This window comes from Amphibalanus amphitrite, unplaced genomic scaffold (genome assembly GCF_019059575.1).
Source record: "Amphibalanus amphitrite isolate SeventyFive unplaced genomic scaffold, NRLGWU_Aamphi_draft 000009F_arrow, whole genome shotgun sequence".
Taxonomy (NCBI): Eukaryota; Metazoa; Arthropoda; class Thecostraca; order Balanomorpha; family Balanidae; genus Amphibalanus; species Amphibalanus amphitrite.
In genome coordinates, this window is record NW_024881505.1 from 917,315 (window position 1) to 943,627 (window position 26,313).

The following is a 26,313-nucleotide window of genomic DNA, read 5'->3' on the forward strand; positions in this document are numbered from 1 at the left end:
TTGCATCCTTTATCAATGATCTTCATATATGGATAATGGATATGGATAATTATTAAGCTATGGATGATTATTAATTAGTGATGTGCCCTTTCTTGACAAAGTTATCTATAGCACCATCGCAATTTAATGAGACAGAGAAGTAGTTCAAAAACTAAAAGCTTCTTTACAACACATTAATTTAACCCCTGTGGACGTCGTATATGACACGGGTAATGACAGTGGAGGCCATCGTGCCACCAATTTCAGCGGTAATTCTCTCCAAAATGTCATCAAATGGTGCCTCTTGTGACAGATTTAGTGTCCCCACTACCCTGGTGAGAATAGAGAAATGATCTCAAGAAGCACTACATGATGAGAAAGATAATCCTCCCTTTGTATAGACTTCTTATTGGAATGACTTGGTAAGTGCAAAAGACCCACTTTTGCTAAGATGTCCGAGAACACAAATGACGTCCTTAACCCTCGCCCGTATTGGTGTTTTTCCAGCCGCGAACGTATAAGGGGGGGGGGGGGTCCGTTGGACCCCCCCCTTGCCATTTCGCCCCTGATCGAGCTAGAGCTTCGCGGTAAAAACGAGCGTGTTGCCCGTGACGAGAGGAAGCCGATGATACCTAATTTTAAGGTCCTAGGTCATTGGTTGACCTTGCAGGTCAGGTCAATGACCCAAAAGTCGGGAAAATCGGGACCTGTTAGAAGGTCGTAAAGTGTGGCTGTTATGGGGTTTTTCGGGGCGCTGATCACGAATATCATGTTAGTTTTGATCACAGATAATGTCTTTATGCATTTAGTCCAGGTCGGGTCAGGTCAGGTCAGGTCAACCAGTAGGGGTCCTGCCGGGTATTCCTAGTAGGTGTCAACCACCTCTGACAGCTTCGTAACATGTTACGAAGGCACCAAAACTACTTCGTAAATGTTCATATGGTTGCTAAATTCGAATTCAGCTCCAAAAACTGGCCTAGAAACATGTAAAACTTGAAAAAGTGAACCGAGGTCACCAAAGGTCCATGACCTGACCTGACCTTCAGGTGACCTTAACACCCACCCTAATGCATGGGGGCAACATCATATCACATGTTTGAACGCTTGAAACCACGAAAAGACAGCAAACGCGCGGCTAATGCGAGCCGACATACGCCGAATCGCGATTCTGGCCAAACATGGTCTCGAAAAGTAGGTCACAGGTCAAAGGTCATTGGGGTCAGGGTCATGAAATTTTCAGGGTAGGTGTAAAATTGATTAACGCGAGGGTACTGAAAGTTTCGTCGCGATCGGCCGCTTTTTACGCGAGTTATTCGCGAAAAACCATGGGGGGGGTCCGTTCGACCCCCCCCCCCCTATACGGGCGAGGGTTAAACCTGAAATTGCTCGTTGACGCTCATGCCCAACTCTAATAAAGTATTTATAACGAAGCCGTGGGTGTGAATAAACGACGATGATAATTTATTAAGGAATGAACGTTCAGTAACTAACACATATTTTAAGCCGACAGAATCAGCGCATCATTATGCGTGCAATTGATTTGATGTTTGAATCCAACTGTAAATGTATACTACTGAAGTATACGAGGTTAAATGCTGTCTCAAAATATGCGCATGCTTAGTTTTAGGGGCATCATTGATTCATTTTCTTTGTCTTCACATGTTTGACCAAAGAAATGACTATATTGTGCGGTACGTATGGAGGTAATGTCCTCGCGATGACCACGACTAGGCGGCGAACTGAACTCAGCAGTTTAGTCAGACGTAGTTCGCGTCGATAAAACAGCAAAACAAGCCGGTTTGGATGCTTATATCTCAGTTTTCCTCTGAAAGGCTTATTAGGGTCAAATCCACCCCAAAAATATGAAACCCTATATACAAGCTCTGAGCCGTTTTTGCCAGATATCTGACCGGAGCAATCTGTTCTGCCAAATGCGGCGTGCGTGAGGCAACATTTTGGACCGCCCTGAAAGGCTGGATTTCCGTAATCTAGCACGAAACGGTTTATCATTGGGATTGGTCTATTGTTGTGGAGAAGTGGCGAATAACTCACACCACAAGTCCCCTGAGCTGGGGCACATTGCACGACGCCAATGCCCTTTGTAGTCGTTAGAAAAATTCATTCCGTGGAAACTTTGACTGGTGAACAATTAGGCGGGAGATATTTCAGGCAGCAGTTGGCTTAAACAGCTGGCTGCTGAGGCAGTTGAGGCTCGTTATTTCTGCCGGAGACACGCCGTACCTAACCCCGGAACTATAAAGCGGACCATCGCCGGGAGCACCGCACCACAACAACACTTGCCTGTGTAATCAGGTGTTGACCTTTTGCAATTGGAAACTGAATAGGAATGCAGCAGGCAGTCGCAACGATGTAATGGAATGCTCGGACCCGGATTATTGGAATGAAATCGAGGATCACAACAGACTTTTCCCTCGCTCCCAAGTTTTGTATACCTAACTATTAGAATTTCTTTCACACCGTGAGGAGCAAAACAGGTTACACGGATATTTTTCCTCTTCCATTGTTGCTGAACAGAATAGCTCTATAAGCCCATGCTCTTTGAAAATTAAGTGGCCATTCTGCACGACAGTCTGAATATTTTTCTAAGGAACGTATATATTTGTTTGCCTTTAGCATCAACTAAGTATGTACTCCGGCCATTTAGCTTACTACATTGTTTGTCATTGGACTCGTAGCCTGTCGCATAAATGACATTACAAAGAGGTGAAACAATTTTTACAAGGTCTATGAACCTGTCAGGCCTTGCAGAGAACCGCACAAGAACTGAAACGGCTATTATGCTTTCATGTTTCGGCGCAAAGCTGAATATAGAGCGGACGGCCGCGGACACGGGTGCTCTCGGTAACAAATGCTCCCGCAAGCCACGAATATCTTCCAGTAACAAATGTTCGCGTTAGCTGGGAATATCTTGGTGTGGCCGTGGACTCGAAAGCTACCGTGTCGAAAACTTGCAGCCACCTTCAGCAGCCTCTCTGTCCAGCCGAATATTAATGAGCCTCTAACTAGCTAGCAATCTGCAAACACTTGTCGGCATGACCCTCTGCTCACGAGTGCCTCCGTAGTTCAGTAGCGGTCCCCCGGGAGAGACTGCGCCTGGTGTGAGCGATGAGAGGTCATCATTTCCAGAGACCAGCCCGCTATAATCTGATCGGCAGCAGCTGCCCCCGCTGGGAGCCGACCGAGCTTTCATCGTGCAGCAAACTGCGGGGACCTGCAGTGTATTCTGTTGGACACTCGCAGATGTCAATAATAATAATCGGCAGATTATGGACCATTCTCCATTTTGCAGGTGGTTATGTTACTCCATGCTTGAGAATGGGCGTAAATTAGTCGCATGGAAGAAAACAGCAGAGGAAACGTCATGGGCATTTTATGAGAAGATATTGCGGGCAGGGACCTAAGCCAGAAAGGCAATTCATTAAATGAAAATAATAGTCCTTCCCCTTGGAAAGAGCATTTTGCCCTTGACGTAAGTCATGCGGTTCACGAAAATCTATTATGATATTATTTATTTCATTTGTCTTAGGAGATCAAGTACTCATTCAAACGTCGATATATTGTCGAGTTTTTTTTAGGGCATGGGACTTTGAGTTGAAATGTGATAGATTCCTTTACTCAAGTCTCAAAGAGCAGACAAATATGGCAAAAACTATCAATGTTAAAAAGAAAAACATTCAAGCATGGTTTATATGAGCATACAACAACATATGGCGCGGGAACCGGAGGGGGACGGTGGGGGCAGCCTGCCCCCCCCCACTCTGGGGCCGGGGGGGGGGGGTTGTCCCACAACTTTGAAACGGAATACCGCACTTTTTATGCAAATGTTTTCTTTTGGTTGAAAAAGTCAAGGGATGAAAAATAAGTGGCCTAAAACCGGTAAGAAGATTTGGGAGTATTTAGGCTGATCTCTATTATGGTTGCCCCCCCTCCCCCAGTCTGAAAGAAGTTCCCGCGCCCCTGTATAACAAACCATATCGATTCACAGTGAAATATTGCTTATATGATGTGGCATGGTTGCACAAAGTGGGCTTTCCGTGCCGAAAGACCGACTGGCGAGGGTCTTTGGTCTAAGGCGAGACTGCTAAGCCACTCTCCGTGACTGAGGAACGAGATAGCGCGCTGCTGAGCAGTAAGTCTCAGCCGGAGCTCTGCGCTGTATCTGCCATCTCTGCCCTGTCCCGTCGCCTCTTCAGCCGCTCGCTGCTGCCGGTTACTGTGCAGCCTCACGGCAGCCTGTTTGTCCAAACAGACCCACGGTCATCTAGTTTGCGCCGCCGCGCTGGGACGCTCCCCCGCCGACATGTGTTTCAATTACGGTCATCGGCGTGGCCATAAACTGAACGGCTGAGCGCTAACCCCGATTTAGGATTCGGCGGCGCCCCGGCACCGATGGATTGATGATGCATATTGCAGCGCGGCGGCCAGCCTCCGCGCGGTGGGCTGGCGGAGGCGGTGGAGGCAGCGGGGACGCTCGGACGCCGGTAAACAGGCTGCTCCGGCTGAGGGTCCCCCCGGCCTCGGAGTGGCGTGATTCCGGCGCCTCTGGGACGCCGCCTCGCAGCGCCGACCCGGCGCGAATACACAATGTCCGAGCGCTGTTGTTGTGGTGTTCCATTCCACCCCCAGCGGGGTCGACTGGAGACTCGGGATAGAGACACACTCCGACCCATCTCCATACACAAAAACACCGCCACAAACGAGGCAGCACCGCCCAGAGACACCAATCTGCCCTATGTGCAAGCGGCTCAAAACTGTTTCAAAATGCGAATGGTGTTCCTATGCGATCTTAGACTGATCCGGAGCCACAAATTGTCTGCTGCACTCATTTATGTAATATCGTTGGTTCAGCTTGACTTTTTGTGATCCAGTTAAGTCAGGCAGATGTAGGATTGTTGAATATTGATGCTGCTACTGCTGTAGAGTTCGGAATTCGGATCTCTTCGGCTTGATCCGTTTAGAGCAATGCTAGGCAACAGTCACACTTCAGTTTATGTGTGTACATACATGATATGATGATAAGATCAAGATGATAGCAATGAACAGCAACACATGGTGACTAGACCTTATCCAGGCCTTGTCTCGATTTAAGGAAGCTGTAACAAGCACACGATGCTCCTCTCGCTTCTGACCTTATCAGCAAATCTGATCACGCCAATTTTCTGTATTGTGAGCAGTGTTTCACCCTTTACTGCAATAACACATTGTCAGGGATGACGTCATCAATGATTGCAGTCTGATAAGCCGTTTGGATAGTGACCAGTGACCACACTTGTCATAGATGACCTTGGGTCTTCGCCTTAACCTTTACGATGGGTGCCGAGGCCGACAGATTCGTAGCATATATGGCTAGATATCGATGAGTGTGTGTGTGTGTGTGTAAGATAGGCCCACCATATCTGGGAAACACGCGTCAACCATGTGACTAAGGCCTGCCGATTGATGTCTATCAGTCGGCCGCGTCACACGGAGAGAAAAGTGACGTCAGGAGTCTATTGACAAGTTTAGCGATAGAAGACATTGACAAGAGATAGTTTTGCTTTCGACGACAGAAGTGAATTCAACGGAACTTACTGGCCATTGACGTCACAGTTTAACACTCGCCGATAACAACATTAGCCGTTTTCACGACGGGCTATCCGGCGAATGCACCTGATTTGACCAAATCTGCACCTAATTTCTTTTACAGCAAATATCTTCTTTTTATGAATTTATTTCAGTGTTTTAATCGATGATGCTCTCTGATAATATGACAAAGAAGGCATATAAGCAATTAGTGCAACCCTAGCTGATAGCTGCTAAGAGACACACTGAACCTGATTTGACCAAATCTGCACCAAATCTGTACCAGATGTGCACCAAATGTGTACCAGATGGCCGTCGTGAAAACGGCCAATGTCTCATTAACTTACTTACTTAAACATCACATATTAGCAATCTCCGACCACAGTGATAAAAAGTTTTTTTAACTCGTTCACTACAGTGATGTCACATTTCTTCACTCACCGACCACATTGACGTCACGCTGCCTCACTCACCGACAATCATTGACGTCACGTTCCCTCACTCACCTACCAGTGACGTCACGTTCCCTCTCGCTCTCCAACCAATGACGTCACGTTCCCTCTCACTCACCGACCACGGTGACGGTGCCCTCCTGGGTGAGCATAGGCTCTGTGTTGACCTGACACATGTACACCCCTCCATCCTCCTTTTTGACGTTGCGGATTTTGAGCGTCCACGTCTTCTGTCTGTCGTGGTGTACGGTGAACTGGGGCAGCTGCGTGATGAGCCGCTCACCAATCGAGATCAGCGACTGCCGGTCCAAGTGCAGCCAGGCCACCTGCAGGGGCGAGCAGATCAAAGTAGCTGTCAGTGCACGTGTCATTGAGTGCAGGGATGCGTTTGGGATGAGACACACATGCTTCTGATATGACGCTCTGCCTTTGGGTGAGGTTATAAAAAATGGCATAATGACTAAGAAACATTCAATCGTATATGAATTATACTCAAACGATCAAAGATCTTATAAGTGGAGTAAGAAGCGTGTGTTGGCGAGACCACCTTCCACTGACTATATGGCGGTGGAACACCGCTACGTGTGATGCGTACATACAAAACAAGTCACCCATTTGCCGGTGTTACTGCGATATGTAGTGTGGTATTCGGACGTTGAAGAGAGTATAGCGTTGTGAGGAAAATCATCATGATGATCATGAGCATATTTAATTGACCGAATCCTCAATATGATCTGAATAAAATGACAAAATAGCAAAAATTCGGGTATATTCGATCTCAGATCTTTCTCAACCGATACCAGCGACCGATATCAGTCAACCGATACCAAGATCTGTGATTGGTTATACCCGGATTTTTGCTATTTTTGTCATTTTATTCAGATTACATTTAGGATTCGGTTAATTAGATATGTTCATAATCATCATGATATTCTGACGGTTAAATGTAATAATATGAACATATTATATCAAACAAAATAATATTCGTGAACCTTTCCTGAAGTGACCATGCTATCATTGAGGTATAGCTATATGATCGGATTTTTTTCATTAAATACAAAATGTAAATTCTTGAGTCTCAATCACGCCGAGTGTCGATTAGATCCTCGAACACCGTATTATCGATTATTACCCCCATAATAGGCGCCCACATAACGGTCATTTCATCATCGGTCTGTGGGCAACAAGTCTGTAATCCTATCTTGCAGCCACTCGGCTCAAACGCTGCCCGAATAGCCGTATAATGACCTTAACAGCAGAAAATCAGAGTGATAACGCCCTCGGCTCCTTCAATGAGCGCATTTATGTGGTAGAACATATTGAAGGAATATGTATGAGTAATTGATATAGGTAGCCAGATCTTCTGGCTGTTCAGACTGGCCGTCTCTTTTGTTTAAACAGATATGATAGCTTTGCCATATTCTTTCTACAAGAAGTTCATTACCAGTTCTGTCCATGGTCAGCTGGATGGATCCAATGCGGTCCATTGTCAGCTGTATGGGCCAAGTTCAATGCATGGTCAGCTGTTTGGGCTCAGCTCAGACCATGGTCAGTTGAGTAGGTCCAATTCAGTCCCTGGTCAGCTATGGGTCCGATTCGGCCCCTGGTCAGCTGTTTAAGTCCAGTGCAGTCCATGGTCAGTCTAACGGGTCCCGTTTTGTTTCCGGTCCGCTGTATGGGTCCAGTTCAGTCCATGTTCAGCCGAATCTACCCAGTTCAGTCCATGGTCAGCCGTATGGCTCCAGTTTAGCCGATGGTCAGCCAGTTCAGTCTGTGGTCAGCCGAACGGGTCCAGTTTTGTCCCCGGCCGGCTCTCCCCGCCCGTCGGCGGTCCAATGGTCGCCGTTAACCGCAGAGCCGGCCGGAGTCGCCGCCGGCGCCGCTCCGATCCGCCACAAAGACTCAAAATAATGGCATGCGGCGGCCAGCGCGGCGGAACGAGGCCCGGCGGCAGCGCCGAATGGCGACCATCTCCCACCGCGGGTCTGACGGAGGGAGGGGGACTGAGGGGACTGAGGACAGGGGACTGGGGGATGATTCAGTGCTGAAGTTAGAAGTATAACAGATAAAAAATGTAAAATAAAAATAAACAAATTACTAAAAGACGGAACACTAGGTGCTTGAGGATCATGCACTGAAGGGAGGGAGAAGCAAAACTGTTGCGAGCCGAGAACGGAAGAGTATGGCGGGAAACTGAGAAGTGGGAGGGAGAAGCGAAAATTAAAGGAAAGGACAGAATGCTGAGAACTGAGTGGAGGGATGAGAAGGATAAAAGGAAGGGTGAGGAAGGGGAATGAGATCGGAAGCTGCAGAAGGAGCTGAAAAGTAGAAAAATAATGTCCGAGCGCTAGAGAGTAAAGTGAAGAAAGACAAGCCGATTCCCCTATTGATCGGATTAATCCCGTTGATTGAAAACTTGTTTTTTATCCGAACGCCATGAAAAGTCCGACGATAAAGGTGCAGATAAACACAGCCGTGGTGGTTTACAATCACCTATGCTTTTTCTGCTCTTTCATCTTTCTCTGCATGTTTGGCAAAGATCCGGATATTGCGCCGAGGATGAATTGTGCAGACAAGATGGATCGGACTCGTAAGGAGAAGGACGTGAAATGTGGATGGTTCCGGAAATGTTCTCGGAAAGCCGGAACTCGCTACCCGGCCTCGCCTCTAACTTACTGGCGAGACGACCGACCGAATCAATGGTCGAGCTCCATCGGAGAAAAGCGTACTCTTCTCATCACATTTTGGGAAGTCTCGGAGTGCTGCCGGCGGTGGCCGGTCAGGCCGTTACCCGCGGGCGGCCCCGCGGCGCCGACCGCTGCACTGCGGCCCGTGCCGTGCCTTTTCGTCCGGCGAGCTATCACTCCGGCCGGCCAAGTTGGGCACATAACGGCGGCTCCGGCGGGGATCGAGTCGTCATCGCCGGCCGCCGCGGCCCGGCCGGACGGTCACCGGGTGCGGAAATCTCGGCTCGATATCGGGTTTGCACATTTCTTGGGTTTATTGCAAGGCGCGGACGGCAAGGGATCCAGTCATCAATATTAGAGAGTGCGGCTGCGGCTTTATAACACCATAAAGGGCCAGTAGACGCCGACAGGAGGACGCACGGCGACGCTGTCTGGCGCGACGGGCGCGGGCCGCACCCGATTGGATTCATTTCAGGATTTGATTTATGGCGCCTGCTGATGTGTGGGCCAATTCAAATCCAAATCAGGCCGTTAATAGCTTTCAACTCGTTTGAGGAGACGTTTATAAGCACCGCTTCATCACGTTTTTGTACGCAGCCATGGCTGTGGTGACGAGTTTAATTGAGCGTCTCGCGTTATGGCTCATCCAAAATTCATTGAAATATCTGACGCTCTTTGAAGGCTGGTGCAATGTGATGACGAGGGTGATGGTATAAGGTGCAGTTCTGACACTGCTGGCCAGCAGTGGCAAGCGGTACACTGCCACTTTGGTAATTGCTGATGATCGTACGGAAACTATAAATGTTTTGTATTTGATTAGCCTGCTGTCTACCTGGTTTACCTATAACGTTCCCATCTGGGTCAACCTTTCGTTGTCTCCGAATTTCCACCCCCTCAAATTCCATCTGCCCACCGTGTCTCCTTTTCTCCGCCTCCCCGTATCCCGCCTCCCCGCTTCTCTGTTTCTCCGTCTCCCCGTCTCCCCTATCCCCCGTTTCCCTAGATCTCCCAGTCTCTCGGTCTCTCACATTTTCGTCTGCCCGTCACTCTTATCTATTATGTCTCCTCATCTGCTGCCTCCCTTCTCCCCGTCTGCCCTACTCCCCCGTCTCTCGTCTCTCGTCTCCCCATTTCCAAATTGTGCTCGCCGTCTCCCCGTCTCCTCCCGGTATCCCCGTTTCCCACCTTGTGCTCGCCGAGCTGGTGAACCACACAGGCCAGTGTGACATCTCGGTGTAGAGACACGGTCTGGTTGTCGATGGGCACTGCGAACGACGGTCTCCCCAACGGGCTGCGACCGCAACCACCTGCGGAAGGTGACGGGGTCAAGTCAGACAACATAGACGGGCAAACAGACACACGAGGAAACATAGTAACGGGCAGCTGATCACTAGGAGCTTCTTATCAGGCCCTTATTCAAGTGTCTTCGATGCCTATTGACTTAAATGTTATTCGTAAATGTTTTAACTATTAATAGATTTTCGTATAGATTTACGTTAATAGATTTACCTTTTAACGGAAACCGATTAACGTAAATGAGTTCAACAGTAAATATTTAATCGCTGGATCTGTATTTTATTTTAATGACAAATCGAATCATTGTGGCCTGAGTGTGAAAAATTTGATGCATGAACATTGTATGTATGTGTGTTGTATGTGTGTTGTGTAATGTGTATGTATGAAGATTGCATCACTACCCAACGTAATGCCCACTACTTTGTGGTTGTCGGGTGTACTGAAATTAGAAATAGTAATAATAATGATAATAATAATGATAATAATGATAATAATAATAATCATGTATAGTCATTTGGCTATTTTCTTTGCGCAATTGCATTACTATATTGCTCGCTTGTTGTCTTCCCTCCCGCCTCTCTCTCTCTCTCTCTCTCTCTCTCTCTCTCTCTCTCTCTTTCCCTCTCTTCCTCATCTCCACTATCTGTTTCCCCTCTCTTCCTCTCTCTCTCTTTATCTCAATCTCTTCGTTTCCCTTCCTCTTTCCTGGTCCCATATGTAAAGATAAATTGCCCTCTTGTTCCGGCTTTCTCACACCCGCTTTGTTTATCTTGGCCTCTTCTGGTCCAAGTCCGCTGAGCTCTTCCACGCCATCAGCAAATCGCCTTCATCGCTCTCACTTGGGTGACATACACGCGCCTCCGTGCGTCGGGTGTGTGTGTGGGGAGGGGGAGGGGCGCCCTGGAATCCCCATCGGTGTGGCAGCTGTGCCGTCGCATATCTGCTCGATTTTTACGGCGGCCGAGTTAGGCGGCCCGACGCGACACTGTCGGCATCACTTGACGGGATTGTCGGCGGTAAATGGTCCACGGGCCGCCCGGCGCCCCGCACACTGCTCTAAACATTCATAAAGCATCCCACGCACGTAGAGCGCGCTACTCGAGTGTGATCTATGTCCCGAATAAATCGCACATATGGCAACAAAAATAACCCAAATGTCGCACCGTTTTCGGCAGAGGATTTGTGATCTACCTCGATGTGAGGGACGATCGTGAATCGACCCGTGTAAAGGATGAGTGAGTCTTCTGCGGGAACTGTCTCCATAAGACATCTCCTCTCGTCATAGCCGGGCCATCGACTTAAACCGAGCGGTCGCCGGCCTGTGACACGTGTCTGGTACGGCGGCGCGGCGCCGGACGTAATCCACCGATCGGGGCCGACTCACCAACACGACGGCAATGCAGCCCGTCATCTGCAGCGCAAATCCAGCCATCGGCCGGCGGCGGCTCGGCGCCCGGCGTAGATGCATGTGCTCGGCCGTCGCTGATTGTCAACCGGGACAGGCGGCCGCGCCGAATGGACGGCCCTCGGCGGCCGGGTGGCCTGGGCAGTCGGTCTCGACGGCCGACGGACGGTTCAGGCAGTGTCAGAGCCCGACCGGGCAATCCGAGGGCTCAGCGGGACAAATCAGAGCCTGATGAGACAATGATCGGCCGGGTATTCCGCTCAGCTGATGGAGAGATTGGTGTGTGTCTCTGGAATATGTCAGTGAGAGAACAGAGGGATATTTCAGAAGGTAATGTGCTTCTTTGAACGGTGCTTTGGTGAAAATGGCATTCGATCAGGGCATCAGGCTCTACATGTGCGCAGCCATTCCTCCGCTGCCCTGAAATATCCCCAGAACAGCAGCTCAAACTACGGTATGTGATGCGAGGGCACGTTCCATTAGCCCTGTGAGCAATCGTCCGGCGTTCCACGTGGCGGCGTTTTGCATTAGCCTTCCTAACGGCGACTTTTTGGCTCCTCGGCGCGTTAAAGCACCGGTGGTTTTCAATAGGTGGACGCCGGGTCTGTGATGGATTGTTGCCGGGAAAAAGTCGGGTCAGTAGCACGCTAACGCTGAATGGGACTAACGTTAAATAACCGGTCTGTAGTCCATATGCCCTCAGCAGCTGGGGCAGTGCTGAACAAATTTCAAAAGAGGCTGCGGAGGAAAGGTCAAAGATTAAATCTGGGATGATTGATGGCTTAGCCTGCTCAAGCAAAAATAATAAGCGATCGCTTAGCTCAATTTATTTTGGGAGTTGGCAGCAGCAGAAAACAATCACGATCATTCGCCAGATAAAGCTCTATAGGAGTGCCTATTTATATGCGTCTTTATGCCAAGCTACATACAACCACAATATATACCATCTTGCACAAATCTTGATCGGTCTAATACGGGCACGAGCGGCTCCTCCTGTGGCGTAGGCCGCTGATGGGCACGTTCCCGACTCCCAGCAGCGCCGTGGTAGCGCTGTCGAACGCGACGGGCCCGTCAGGGCGACAGGTGACGGCGGGGTCTGTCACAGGCCGTGGGGGCTGTCGAAGACCGAGACTGGCAGGCGGTGCCGGGAGCTGTCTTCACCAGCCATTAGCTCCGCCGAGAGGGAGCCGTCGGCTGGCGCCAGCTCAGCTGTCAGCTGCCCCGGAAATCCATCACGATATTCGGCTCATATTTGAATCCGGCCGACTGCCGTGCGAGAGAATCACTTCCAGCAGAGTTAATGCATCAAGATTGGCCGGTGTTGGCCGAATCAATCGCACGCCCTAATGGCGGCCCATCACAGTCGGTCGCCCGCTGGAAGACGGCGCGCCGGAGGGCATTTGTCATCGCTTAACTCTGGCCAACAGATGCCGCCCGGCTGGGAATTCTCTCATGGTGGACTGCACTAACCACTCGGCCCGGAGACGCTTTGTCTCGGAAAATGGGCTCGGCCTTTTGTCTAATGGCTGAAACAGAAGTAACGGTAACAAATTTACTCCCTGGCGTTACTTGTAAAATATGCCAAATGCCTCGCCCACTTAATGGAAAAGGCTAATTGAGAACATCTTTTAACTTCCACGGTTCACCTCGGGGATTTTAAATCTTTATGAGACCGACGCCATTTGTTTCTGGCGGCTGGCGGCTGGCCCGGTCGGGCCGCCGGTCGGTCTATACCTTCTTCTCCGGACTGGAGAGTCTGAGACTCTCACGGTCGGCGGCTGACTCATCGGGCCACCGTCGGCCGACCCCGCGACTCTCCGACTCTGACTCGCGGCGGCACCGCACTCGCCGTGTCGCCGCCTTCTTTGTTCAACCGCACAGGGCCCACGATTGCTGGAAGAACAGCAGAGCGCAGTACCGCGCGGCGATTTAATCAAAACGATCTGCATAAACGGAATCGCAGTGCGGAAGCGGCGCTGGGCGCGGGCCAAATAGGCGGCGGGAGGGCGGGCGGCGCCGGATCGCGGGCGGAGCGGGGCGGAGCGGGGCGGAGCGGGGCGGTGCGGGGCGGTGCAGGGCGGTGCGCCGCCGCCCGGACAGACGACCCGGGCGCCGACGATGATAGGGCGTGTCGTCGCCGATGACGGAGCGGCGTATTCGTCTTTTCTTGCGGCCGTGCCGGCTGTAATGTGCCGTGCTGGCGAGGTCTCCAGAAGCGATCCGCTGCTGACAGATGGCGCCTCACCACTGATTGCCACGCCGGCCCGGGCCGCCGCCGGTGGCCCGGCACGCGACCGGGCGCCGGCGGCGGTGCAGTGTGTCGGTCGTGGCCGGAGGGGAGGGGCCGGCCGAACGCCTGTCAGACCGCACAGAATGCTGTCCGTCTCGCGGAGGGGAGGGGAGGGGAGGCGGAGGGCGGATACAGTGTGTCGGCGCCGACCGGAAACGGGGCCTTGGTGAGACGGTCTCGGCGCCCGCGCGGCCGTCTCCGCAGCGGAACGGCGGTCTCCGCGGCGGAACCATGAATCCGTCTGCAATGCTAATTCTAATGGCCGGGACGCCCGAGACAGCAGATATGGTTATCATAAACATAATGGTGTTGTGATGAATCAAAATATGCAGTCTTGCAATGTTTTTTTTTTCCATCGCCCGGCGGTACGTTCATCACTCGGCAGCAAGAAAACGATTAATTGGCCAAGCCAGTGTCAAACCTTATCATGATTTGAGCCCTGGCATTCTGATTTCTATGAGAATGATTGTAATCATTGACAATTTATACCAGTATAACGCCTTTTGGGGCGACTAACGGAGCGAGCGAGAGGGTGGGCCTTGCACGTGCGAAATTGCGAGGGGGTACCTCCAACTGACTTGTGCACGGCACCCTACTAACTGGTCTCTAGCGATGTGCCAAATTTGGGCACAATCGGCCCAGCCGTTCTCGAGATCTGGAAGCGGCACCCTGCACGTGCGCACGTGCAAAATGGGTCCCAACTGACTTGTGCACGGCACCCTACTAACCGGTCCCTAACCGTGTACCAAATTTGAGCGCAATCGGTCCAGCCGTTCCCGAGATCTGGAAACGACCCCTGCACGTGCGCACGTGCAGCAGCACCCCAACTCTGGCACATGTATAGGCAGTGCCTAGTGGGTGCCTACCAACATGCCAACTTTCAGCGCAATCGGCCAAGTAGTTACCGAGATATTGCAACAATTACAAAACGGACACCTCTTCGTTTTGCACGTGGCACGTGCATAAGGGGTCACCCACATGCATCAGGAATAGTCCAATACTTGGTAGAAGGAATGAAGCTACCCTACAAAAATTACCGCGTGTAAATCGGTCAAGTGGTTGCTGAGATATAAGCCTCGCAAAAGCGTGACCACGGCCGGCCGGCCGGCCGGCCGGCCGGCCGCTCATACTCAGAAATTTCCGTTAATCTAAGGAAAGACTACGCTCGCTTCGCTCGCTCCGTAATTACTCTTTGGAATATTGACTTTTATGACAAGGCACAAAAATCTAATGATCTACTAATTTTAACCACGCCATTTTTTAGTCAATGAACCCATGTACGAGACAGCAATTAATAAGCATAATGCTCTAAAAAGTTAATTGTTTTCAAAACGGGCTTCGCTGAGGAAAAAAGAATAATGACGCTTCGGCAGGCGGAATGCATTCATTTTACCCATGTTTTCATGTGGGGTAGATGTGAGGTTAATAAAAAGATAAGTCGTCCAGATATTGTTATTCAAAAACTTTGACAGATAAATTCTATTGGAGGAGCGGCGTTATGTCATGACAACTACCATGTTTCCTCTGGCCACTGCTATAGCCCTACAATAACGGACGATAATGGTTGAAAATGGCGCAGTATGGACCATGTGGCTGGAGGACACTTAATCAAATATCAAGACATTTGCTTCAGCCTCGCCAGACGCCAGACGTTGACTCTCTTCTTACCAATCGACCCATGTCGGTGGACTACTGAGTTCCATTGTATCATACTAATAGTTCGGCTTTTTTTAAATTTCAAGACTTGTATTTTGTTTTATTTTTTATCCCAAACGATTCAAAAGAATCTGCCGACCTAATAATCCGTCGAACTCCGTAATCCATTAATCCGTAAATAAATCATAAATCCGTCGAAATCAGCAGCGCCCTATGCGCACTAATGGACAATGTCGGCTAGTGCGGGGTGAGGTCATGTGCAGTGTATACCTACCTACTTGTGAAGGTCAGTGCGTGCAGTTGCGTTGTCGGTCGGCCGACCGAAGCCTTTCCGACCAAATACGGGTGCGCCCGGCGATCGTTTCGTCTGCGCCCGTCTTTGCGTTGACGATTCACAATTCGTCAGAGGGATCGGCACACTTTCGGGCGAACTTGCCCGTTGCAGTCTATCTGCGTGGCGATCATGTCTGAAATATTGGCCGAGATAGAGATATCTCCTGTCGCCGAGCTGGGCAGTAAACCGCGGACGCCTCTGAGCCGGTTTAATGCGGCCCGATAAACCGATGGGTCCCCGAGGCCTGGAAGGAGAGGATACCGACCGAACACGGTGCCCGGACTGTCAGCGCCTGCTTAGCGCTCCTTTTAGCCCCCTGCCCCAGCCCCCAGCCCCCCCCCCCGCACTGGCGGCAGTCACTGACCAGGGCACCGCACTGTGGAGACTCAACGCACAAAATTGGAAAAAGATTAACTTATAAATGATGGATACCTACAGGGTGGAAATGTAATGACTGGGAACTCAGCACAGATACCAAACAATAAATGGTGCCAAATTTTGGTGTCATGAGTGACCCCTGCGATGGTTGTTGTATGCACTTATCTGCGTTATTATTATTATTATTATTATTATTATTATTATTATTATTATTATTATTATTATTATTATTATTATTATTATTATTATTATTATTGTAGCACGGACAATTGTAATCAACCAACCGTCTCAAAAAGGCGACGGATATTTAATTTCGATATCCTTGTGCTGAACTCATGTTTTGTGTGATCGCCATTATGTAAAGTCGTCACTCGTATTTCAGAATTAACTAATGCACAACAGAAGAAATCGTTTATTTGTTAGAGTAAATGAGAAGCATCTTTTGTTTATGATTGATGCCCTAAGGATGCTCAAATAACACATAAAATTGTTGTAATGCTGTTTGCAGGAATCATAGCTTCGTGATTCTTCCTAAGCCTCAAAAAAATTCAAAACGAGACTGAACATTTCTCCTTGCTTTTGTTCCAGCAAATGGAAATCCTTTCCGCCGCGGCATAAGATAGTACTGGTGTTCTGAAATATGTTATCCCCGCGTGTGCCGGCCGGCTGATGAAGTATATAAACAGTCTGCCGAGACTGGAACTAATTTTCAGGCCGGGAACCGAGATGGTGCTCTCTATTCGAGTCTGGAATCCGTTATGTAGCTGAGATAGGAGTATCACATGGTCAAAGCTTACATACGTCCAATAAATTCACGCCGACGATGTGATAATGGCCGAATGGATGTCACACTTAACCGCACTATCAATGATTTACAAGGCACCTTTGTGAGATTGAGCGGTCATGGGGACAACGTAAATCCGCAGAATGGGATAACGGCTCACTGGCGAAATGGCCAATTTTCGGATCGGCCCACACCGGGCCGACTCCTGATGAGAACGGACGACAAGCACAAGTCCCCGTAGGCTGGGTCTTTGGTTGTTATGTTTTGAGAGAAAGAAATTAAAAGTAGATTCGGTATATGTTCAGGCCTACATACAGGTATTTCTTGTATTATTTGATTGGTCGTGATTTATGCTTTGTTACGAAATAAGCGATGATAATGGCTTAGGGTGGCCCATTCTTTATGTTTCTAAACGGTTGCCTTACAGTTGGTCTATATTTACACAAAGTGTGCATAACATTATGTTTTTTTTTTCAGTTAGCATTGCCTGCTTACATGATCTTTACTCTTCAGTCTCCATGTCGACACTTCGTTTCCTTTATGTTCGTTCAGTATCCATTCCTGAGTGTTTTTCTAACGATTTTCTATCATTTTAGGGGATACGAACACTGCCAAATGAGCTACTTCAGATTCCTCTCTTCCCAGCCTAATTTTCCTTTGTATTTCAGCTTACACTTGAAACACATCTAGCACTAAAATCGTTGAATAGGGCCTTAAATATGTCCGTTACTTGAGCTTGTGAGGTAAAAGGTGAAAACCTCGGACCTGATCCACTAGAGGCATTAAATATTGATGTTTCAGAGGTAGAAAACTATTGGCTGTGCCTAGTTGAAAGCATGGATGAAGAATATGGTGTCGATGGGGAGGATGCTTATCAATTAACAAGAACGAGGCAAGCTTTAATTGCTTTGCTCTTTAGTCCTTTTTCTTGCACATATTTGCGCATGTTTGTTTTTCTACTACCTTCAACTTTGGTTTGCGAGCAATAATGATTTTGAAGCATAGTTTGTAGCAGCATGGTAATTTATCTGAAGCACTATGTAGAAAGGCTTTCTTGTGTGACTGCCCGCATCAGTGGGTCCCGAGTCCAACTGGTTGTTTTTAGGGTAATAAACAAGTGAACTAAGAGCCAAGAAGCATTATGTGACTCCATCACTCAGTAGCTTGATCGCTTTACTACACAGCCGAGAGCAGAACGCACTGAAAGTGGAGCTGTTACTCTGAGTGGCCCTCCGTTTGGCATCGCTCATCAGATCCACAGGCAATCGGCGCGATGGCTCTGGTCTTCGGGCCGTCTGTGCTCGCTCGGCTGACGCCCCCAGTTCGGAGCTCCCCTCCTCTGCAGATCAAACTCAGCCTGCCCGGTCGGAGGTGAGGGAACCCACCGGCTTTCCGGTCTCGTTAGGCTCGATGAATTCATTCCCAGCGCGTGAATAAAAGTCGCAGATAAATCTGGAACGGCGGCTGAACGAGCTGCCACCGGAGCTGCCCCACCGCCTTGATACTCGGTCTGCTCCAGCTCCTTCCAGACACCATCTCAGAAAAGGAACAGACCCTAACTCGTTCGGCTCTATTTTATAGATTTTATAATAACTGAGCGCGAGAGGAAACCAAAATAGTTTTCTGCTAAAGTAACGGCGACGTTTGAATTTCGTAGGTGTTTTACCTAAAACATTTAGCATTGTGACCAGCACCAGGGTTGGGCTATATCAAGCGTTTGCGTTCTTACCTGGCTCCGATATTTGGGTTAATGCAGTCTGTTATCTAATGCCAGTGATGCCAGCTGCACAACCAAGGATTATCTGCGTTAATGTGAACGCTAAATGGCCACCTATCGAAAAATCAATTCCTTCTAATGATAATGTATATGAGCCTTTGGGTAACTCATGGTAACTTTCAGTGAACATATGTAATTAAGCAATTTCGTATGCGATAGACACCTGCACTATAAGGGTATCTCATTAATTTGCTTTAATGGATCGTTACGTGACTGCACTCAGATGGCTTTTTGCTACATACGGTAGGAATTTAACAGACTTTGTTAGCCCTTGTCCCACGTATGTAAGCAGTGTATCACTGCACATCGATGTATCGGTGATTCGCTAAAACTGTTTGGTAATGCCGATCTTTCATCATCGCTATTACAATGTAGACTCGACAATGCTTCCCCATAAAAAGCACGCCGGTACAACAGACTGAGGAGGAAGGCAGTGTTTCACAGCCACCCGGTTCATGTCAGCTCTCCGCGCGGTGTCCCTGCTCGCGCGTCCCGCCGCGTCTCTGGGCGGTCCGTCGGCCCAGGTCTCCGTCGGACCGGCCAGCGTCGCGGCCGACGCGGAGACGACGGCGGCCGCCGGCTGGACACATTATTACCTCGTATTGGCGGCCGGTTACAAATGGACCTGTCATTAGGGCGGCGTTTTATTGCTTGTGAAATCGCGGTGAGCGCCGCTCGTTAAGCGGTCGGCTCGGCTCGGACGAGCGTGAGGAGATAAAGAGAGGGGTGGCGACGGCAGTGGGGGGGGGGGGAGGTACCACCTGAGGCTGGCTGCCGCACCTGGCGACCCTGACTGATCGGATAGGAATGGATGACTTTTAACTGACCGGATGTGTCGTCAAGTACATACCTGGCACACCCGCCAATATTTACTTCAGATCGTAGTAGAACCAAACCAATATTTTCACATCGTTTATTTGAAAACATAATTACAATGCATTGCAGATAATGCACTTGATGCGGCATCTCCCGTTTGTTGTTTGTCGAAGGTTTGCTTGAATTTATTGTAAAGCCAGTGCGTATGAATGTCTCTCTGCTGTTGGCAACACCATCCTTTTGGTTGGCTTTTCGCCTCTATAAGGAAGCGCCGGCTGACTGTGCGTTTCTTTGGTGAGGCGGCGCGCCGTGCTCCCCGTTTGAAGCGGATCACTGAGAATGGTCAGCCACATCGGCAGTCGCGGCACGTCCGTCAATTGGGCACTTCTTCAGCAGCTACTGAAACTGTAGCCGAGCCAGCTCAGTCGCCGGCAGTGAGACTTATGCTGCCTCCTCCAACCCTGCCGTGCGCAGGTCCGTGATGACAAAATATTTGTGTTTTGTTTAAATATTTTTACGGTTCTTCGCTTAGGTATACCATTCTGAAACAACTCTTTTCCTGTCGGGCTCCAAACGGTTTTGTTTATGGTGTATAGAGTGCATCAGAATCATCCGTGATATCTCGAGAGACTTTCAGCCAGTTTTGTTGGAACCAGCGAGATTAAATACGGCTCCATGGAAGATAATTTTAAAGCCCTTAAACAATGCACACAAATCTAACGTGAGAGGTTATGTATATGGTCAGAACAAGACATTTTCTTGCTGTAGGTAACTTCTAAACCGCCATACGGCGCTTGTGTCCTGTGCTCTACGTTTAATGGCTTATGGACTTATTCTGGTGGAACAAATTTCAGTCGGCGCATAGCATGTTTGCACTCAACGTCAGCAACGTCAGGGCCCCTTAGTTTATAGTTGAAAATCAAATGCGTACTTAGGGAGGAAATTGTCTTACCCTCCCCCGAAAAAAGGTCCGAAGCCGCCCCTGCTGCACTTGTTTCTTCAATAACAGTGCTGAGTGCACCAGCGACGCGCAATGAGCATTTCGGAAAACTGTCGGACTTTGATAATCCTAGCTCAAATGAGATGTACTAAAAATGAAAAGTCCGGGTTTTCAGAAGCCCCCACCGAGAATAACGCTAAATTTGTGGATGTCAAAGCTGATGTAATATCTTCTATGCATATAGTGTCTCTTTTTACATAGGTGTTTCTCTGTATATTGGTATGAAGAGGTAGGTATGTATGTATTTTATAAGGCGACGGAAATGCAAGGGTTGGCATATGTTAGACTTAAGAGCAAGGACAAGGGACGAATTGCTACCTGTCCCGCATCGGCCCGCTGTCGAACTCGACAGCGTGAAGTGACATCAGACTGTGCTGTGATAGCGAAACAGCCTGCAGAATGTTGATATTGCGTGAGGACAGGCAGCTAAAGATAACAATTGTAATTATCTTTTCACTGATTTTGATACCAATCATGATGTTTGTATGGTACCCGTGGCCGTGGCCTATGAAGGGCCTATTACCCGCGGTCCGTCTAAGTAAACCAAAGCATGTCACACATGTAGTTCTGGAATCTGGAAGTCTTCCTCTTCTGACAGATTGCATCCTATTCTTGAATAGTAATTCATGTCGTAAATAACATCGATATTTAATTTCAAACTCAGGAGCAGAAGGTAGAATGATGAGGTGACTCAACAAAACTCAAATCGTAATGTTACACTCGGGCTCCGAGTCTCCGCGTCTGTCCGGGTGCGTGCGGTCGGGGTTTTCGGCCGGGTCGGTTCGGTCGGCGGCGTGTCGCCGTCGGCGCTCACCTGCCGTCAGGAGACTGGCGGCCAGAACAGCAGAGTAGCACCGCGCCAGCAGCCGTGTCGCCATGGTGTCGGTGCCGACTGGCCGTGGTCCCCGGTCTGCCGGCCGGCGCTCAGTGGCGGCGGGTGGTGCGCGCGGCGCCTGGCGCGACCCTCTCACATACTCTCCGAACACGAGCGGGCCCACTGAGCTCGCCGCCGGCCGCCCCGCCGCTATATACCTCACCGGAATCGATGGCAGGGCACGGCCGGACCGCCGCCGGCCCGAGCACCCCTCCTCGGGGCGGACGGGCCGCGGGCACACCGAGACACAGGAGACTGTGCAGTACAGTTTGGCTGCATTTTGCATCTTATTTTCTCTTTATTTTGATTATTATTTGGATGTACGAGGGGCGTTCAAAAAGTTCTCGGCCCGACCACGAAGGAGCAGAGATACGACGTCGACTTATTAGATCAAAAATGTTCATTTATTCAAATAACCAGCGTTAAGACAAAAACATTTCGCGCAGCGCTTCGCGAGAGGCCCCTGGGTCTCCATAGCCAAGTGGGTTTCGGACACATCTGGCACGTCCAAGACGGCTGCTTTTGTCTCCTTGCTGTCAGCGAAGTTGCCACTGCTAAGCAATTTCCTTATGTTGGGGAAGAGGTGGCAACCTGAGGGTGCAAGGTACGGAGAAAAAAAAAACTGGCTGTGACAACAACTCGAAGCCACAGCTCACTGCTTCGCTGATCGTCACCCTGCTCATGTGTGCTGGTGCGTCGTCCTGGATCAGGCGCACACTTTTAGTCAGCTTCCCTAGTCTCTCCTTGATATCTGCTGCTCGCTACTGTTATCGAAGGGAGGTGTAGCATTCATCATTAATTGTGCGCCCCTGTTTTAGAAAGTTGACGAGCAGAGCCCCGCCAGCATCCCAAAATGCAACCACTGTCACCTTGCCGTCTGACTTAAACACGTTGCACACATTTGGTGGCCTTTACTCAGCGTGCTTCCACTTGTGCAACTCGGTCACGCCCTTAGGGTCAACGTGTGACACCCACAATCCCTCCACGGTAACAAGTAGTTCAAAGAATTCTTTTGTATCTTCGATATAGGGGCCAAAATTTTCGCGTTACGCCTTCTTTCGAGTTTGCCTTTCCTCTGGAGTCAGCAAACGGGGGATGCATCTTGCAGAGATCTTAACACGCGCACTGCGGCGGGTCTGAGCCGAACACGAACTGCAATATGACCTCGAAAGGTCAAGTTCAAGAGTTGACCTCAGGTCAAGGTCATGACCTGACCAAAATAGGTCATGTTTCATATCATTTCATTCGATCCGCATTGACGAGACAAACACGATAAACGTCGAACGGAGTCTCTATCTCTATTCAATTAAAAGTTATTGAAGAAAAACCGTTGGTGACCGTTGAATTGCATGCCGGCCCCAAAATGTGACCTGACCTAAGGTCACAGAAAGAAAAATTTCGAAATAAACAAAATGTTCCTTATGGTCTCCTAATATGTTTCTGAAAGTTTCATAGCATTCAGTCAAATGGTGTGGATGTAGCACAGCGTCAAACTTTTTATGAGGTGACGTCACTTATCGTGACCTGGTGACCTGACCTTGCATGACCTAACACTAATTTTTTCAGAGGTGATGTAAAACTGTTTGATGAACAGCTATACAAAGTTTCAAAGTCGTAGCTTCACTGGTTTTTGAGTTACAGCGAAAAAAACCAGAGGGGGGGGGGTTGAAAACAACCCCCCGCAGTACGCTGTCGAAGAATGGCTTTGAGGAACCTGATAGACACGTCCGCTTCTGCTGCGTTGTTCCAGACCATAACATTTGTCATTTTTCACAAAGAAGTGCTTATTTTTCATATTTTCTTGAGTCAATGCTGTTGATGGCTGCCCAGTGTGGGGATGACCATTAATGATCTGTTGACCAAAATTGAACAGAGATAACCACTTTTTGACGCTACTGTAAGAAAGACAAACCTCAATATGTGTTGGCACTAGCTTTTCGTGAATAACGTTTGGTGCATTTTTCTGCAACACATGAACCAAATCACTGTTCTCTTCTGGGCGTCGCCCATTCTGACCGGGAATGGCAAACTATGTTACGATTAATTAGCAGCCTGAACCAATCACAGGGCAAATTGGTTAATGGCTACGTAAGTGGACATCCCAATAATACATCATTGAACACACCGCGTTGCAGGCCGAAATTCCAACTCCTTCATGGTTGGGCCGGGAACTTTTTGAACGCCCCTCGTAGTGTTTATGTGTCCTTAAATTTGACAATCCTTAAATTTTCCGATGGGCCAGAAGTGGTAAATACATACAATGCAACAAAGCCCCCTATCACAAGAGCCAAAATAAAGTAATTCAGGCTTCTGTTTGTGTGCCAAGTGTCAAACATATAAACTCTGACACTTGGAAGATAGTTGGTATCTCGAGCCACGCAGACTAATGTAAAGAAGCACCTTTATTGCATCACTGACCCAATTTATTTTTAAGATTATTCGTCAAATTTTTGCGGTGAGGTTTTGCATCAAATGTATCAACAAGTACGTTTCACCGTTTTTATTTGTTGTTATTTTTTAACCCGCGCCCTGATGGGGTTTGCCGAGCAACGCGGTCTGATGGGGGGGGGGGGGGGGGGCATTTTGGCCCTCCCTCCTAAGATCTCGAGAACTACGTAACATAGCGACAAGAGGCAAACGGCGATGGATAGCCCCAACGGGGAACTACCTTGTGACCCAATTTCATTGACCTCGGTCTAACTGATGACGTCACATGACAGGTCAAATGTCGAATTTTCACCGTTTACAGGTATTTCAAGAAATGCGTTGTAAAATCGAGTAAAATGCATGTCATTGAAAATCATCGATGGGGAATTGTCCATAAAACACATATTTTGCTGAGGTCACCGATACCAGGTCAGGTCACTGAGGGTCAAAATATGAAAATATCATGTGATGCATGTTTTATGGTCCATAAATGCTAATGCGATTATGTGGGCTAGGCAGCCTTTGGGGCCAGTTAAGGTTATGTTCTTGCGATAGGCGTTATCACAAGTGTATTCGCGGCCATTGGGGCGACGTAAGAAAAGAAGAAAACAACTGGCCCCAAGAACTTTAAATTATCAAATAGCATGCACCTTTTCCTTGATATGTAGATAATTTATCATTAATTGTTAGATAAAATTGCATTTAAAATCTTCCATTTATGCTTTTTTCATCGTTTGCACAGTATGTTCTTTTACTAAGCTAGAAACATTAATTAGAAATAGTTCCCGCATCATCAAGAACAATAGGGAAGGCTTGAAGTGAATGCAATAATCTAAACGGTTTTGTAATCCATGAGAAGACACTTCTAAAATTGCCAGTAGAAATATTAAAGGCAAAAGTTCAACTTTTTCACAAGACGTATGGCTATTAACCTATTCAACGTGTGACAACCCAGCCGGTATTTCGTCGCCTACAGCCCAGCTTTCCTTAGTGACCGATAGAGGCGCTGCTATCGATGTCCGCCCGTGCCGCCTAACGGTGAAGGTCAGGTCAAGGTCAGGTCAAATAAGGTCAAATTTCAAACTGGATATTTTTGCATAGAATGGGTTTTGGTTTGATGCAGCTCGTCACGGGGAGTCTAATGGTGGTCTTTGTTTTGCGCTACGTGGTCTAGAATTGCTTAAAATTGAGTTCAAAAATTTAACGTCATCAATTTTGAACAGTTTGTTCGCTGTAACTTGGCCCAAAAAGGAGGTATCGATTTAAATTTTGGTATGTAGATAAAAGAGCGCAGGGACTATCATATTTATTCCGTTTTTTAAATTGGAACAATTTTTGGGAATCTTTTTAGTTTTTCTTTAAAAAAATTATTGTTGGGGGTCAAAATCCTAAAATTTTGAAAATCCGAGATAGCAGTTATGTAGCGCCATCTTTTCTATACACGACCACATAAAGAACTTTGAAATTGCTTGTTAACTGTAGATTTTTGTGAGCGTTTCAAGGTGTCATGTTTTTTGCTTATTTTTGCTCGAACATGACCTCAGTTTGACCTCAATAACTCCTGACCTAAGGTGACCTGTGACTAAAAATTTTGTGTGAAGGTGCCAAATTGATGAGCAGGAAGGTACTGAAAATTAAGCGCCGCTGCGTGTCGCCGTTTTCTCGCTATTCAAGAAAAACCACGGGGGTGGGGCAAAATGCCCCGCCCCCATCAGGGTGCGGGTCAAGTGAGACGGTAAGAGTTTAAGTTCATTTGCTGGATCTTTGCGCTGGCGGACCATGTCAAATGTAAATGCCCATAACCCGTTCCAACTTCCAATAGCACCTAATATATGTAAGAAGTTGTCGTTGTTAACGCATGGAAAATAAATCTTTCAATTTTATCAGCAAAACTGCCTTGAATTGCCTAGTATCAAAACATTTAGAATTTTAAATATATTTTAGAGAGTACCTAACCCCGTTATTCATCATCACTTTTCTGGGACCCACAACGACCCACCAATGCTGCTGCTTTTTATGTTGGTCCGGAACACTTTCCATGGTGTCCGGTGTGCTCATTAATGCCCAATGACAGTACGGTGAATTATCGAGCTTTTCGTCATAAAGGTGCGCTATTCCAGCATCAGCATCCCAAAGGCCAAAAAAACAATCAAATTTTCATTCGGTGAACTACTTCATCCAAGAAAAACATCGTTGTTAGTTTTACGCACTATCGAGATCAAGAGCGGCCTGTGAGCCCTTTGAATGTGGCCAATTGAATGATATCTGGGCCGGAGAGCGTCCACCGCTGTGCCGCGGGGGCCGCCAGAGAGGCTGCGCGCCGCGCCCCCCGCCGGCGGCCCCATCGGCCGGTCAGCCCGTGAAGTCCCTTCAAATCAGCGAGAAATAATTGACAGAAAAAGGCGGCCAGCTCAGCGGCGGATATTGGGCTGCGCCGCCGGAGCCGGTCAACGGCATCAGAGGACCGGGAAAGGCGAGCGGGAGAGGAGCGGAGCTGCACATTCGGCCAGCGGAATAACCACGGAGAGGCGGCTCGAGCTGGCGCTGCGGAGCAACGCTCGCCTGACAATATTAC

General features: G+C 48.6%; 1 protein-coding gene across 1 annotated transcript in view; it reads right to left on the reverse strand.

The window, feature by feature from the left end:
• The window catches only part of LOC122380144 (lachesin-like), a 33,648-nt gene extending 12,209 nt beyond the window's left edge, over positions 1–21,439 (reverse strand). Inside the window, exons 1-3 of the mRNA XM_043362999.1 lie at positions 21,252–21,439; positions 9,887–10,008; positions 6,133–6,340 (exon numbers count right to left, since the gene is read on the reverse strand). Coding sequence (XP_043218934.1) covers positions 6,133–6,340; positions 9,887–10,008; positions 21,252–21,315 — 394 coding nt within the window. The 5' untranslated portion in view covers positions 21,316–21,439. The remainder of the gene's footprint in view (positions 1–6,132; positions 6,341–9,886; positions 10,009–21,251) is intronic.
• Between the last annotated feature and the right edge of the window lie 4,874 nt (positions 21,440–26,313).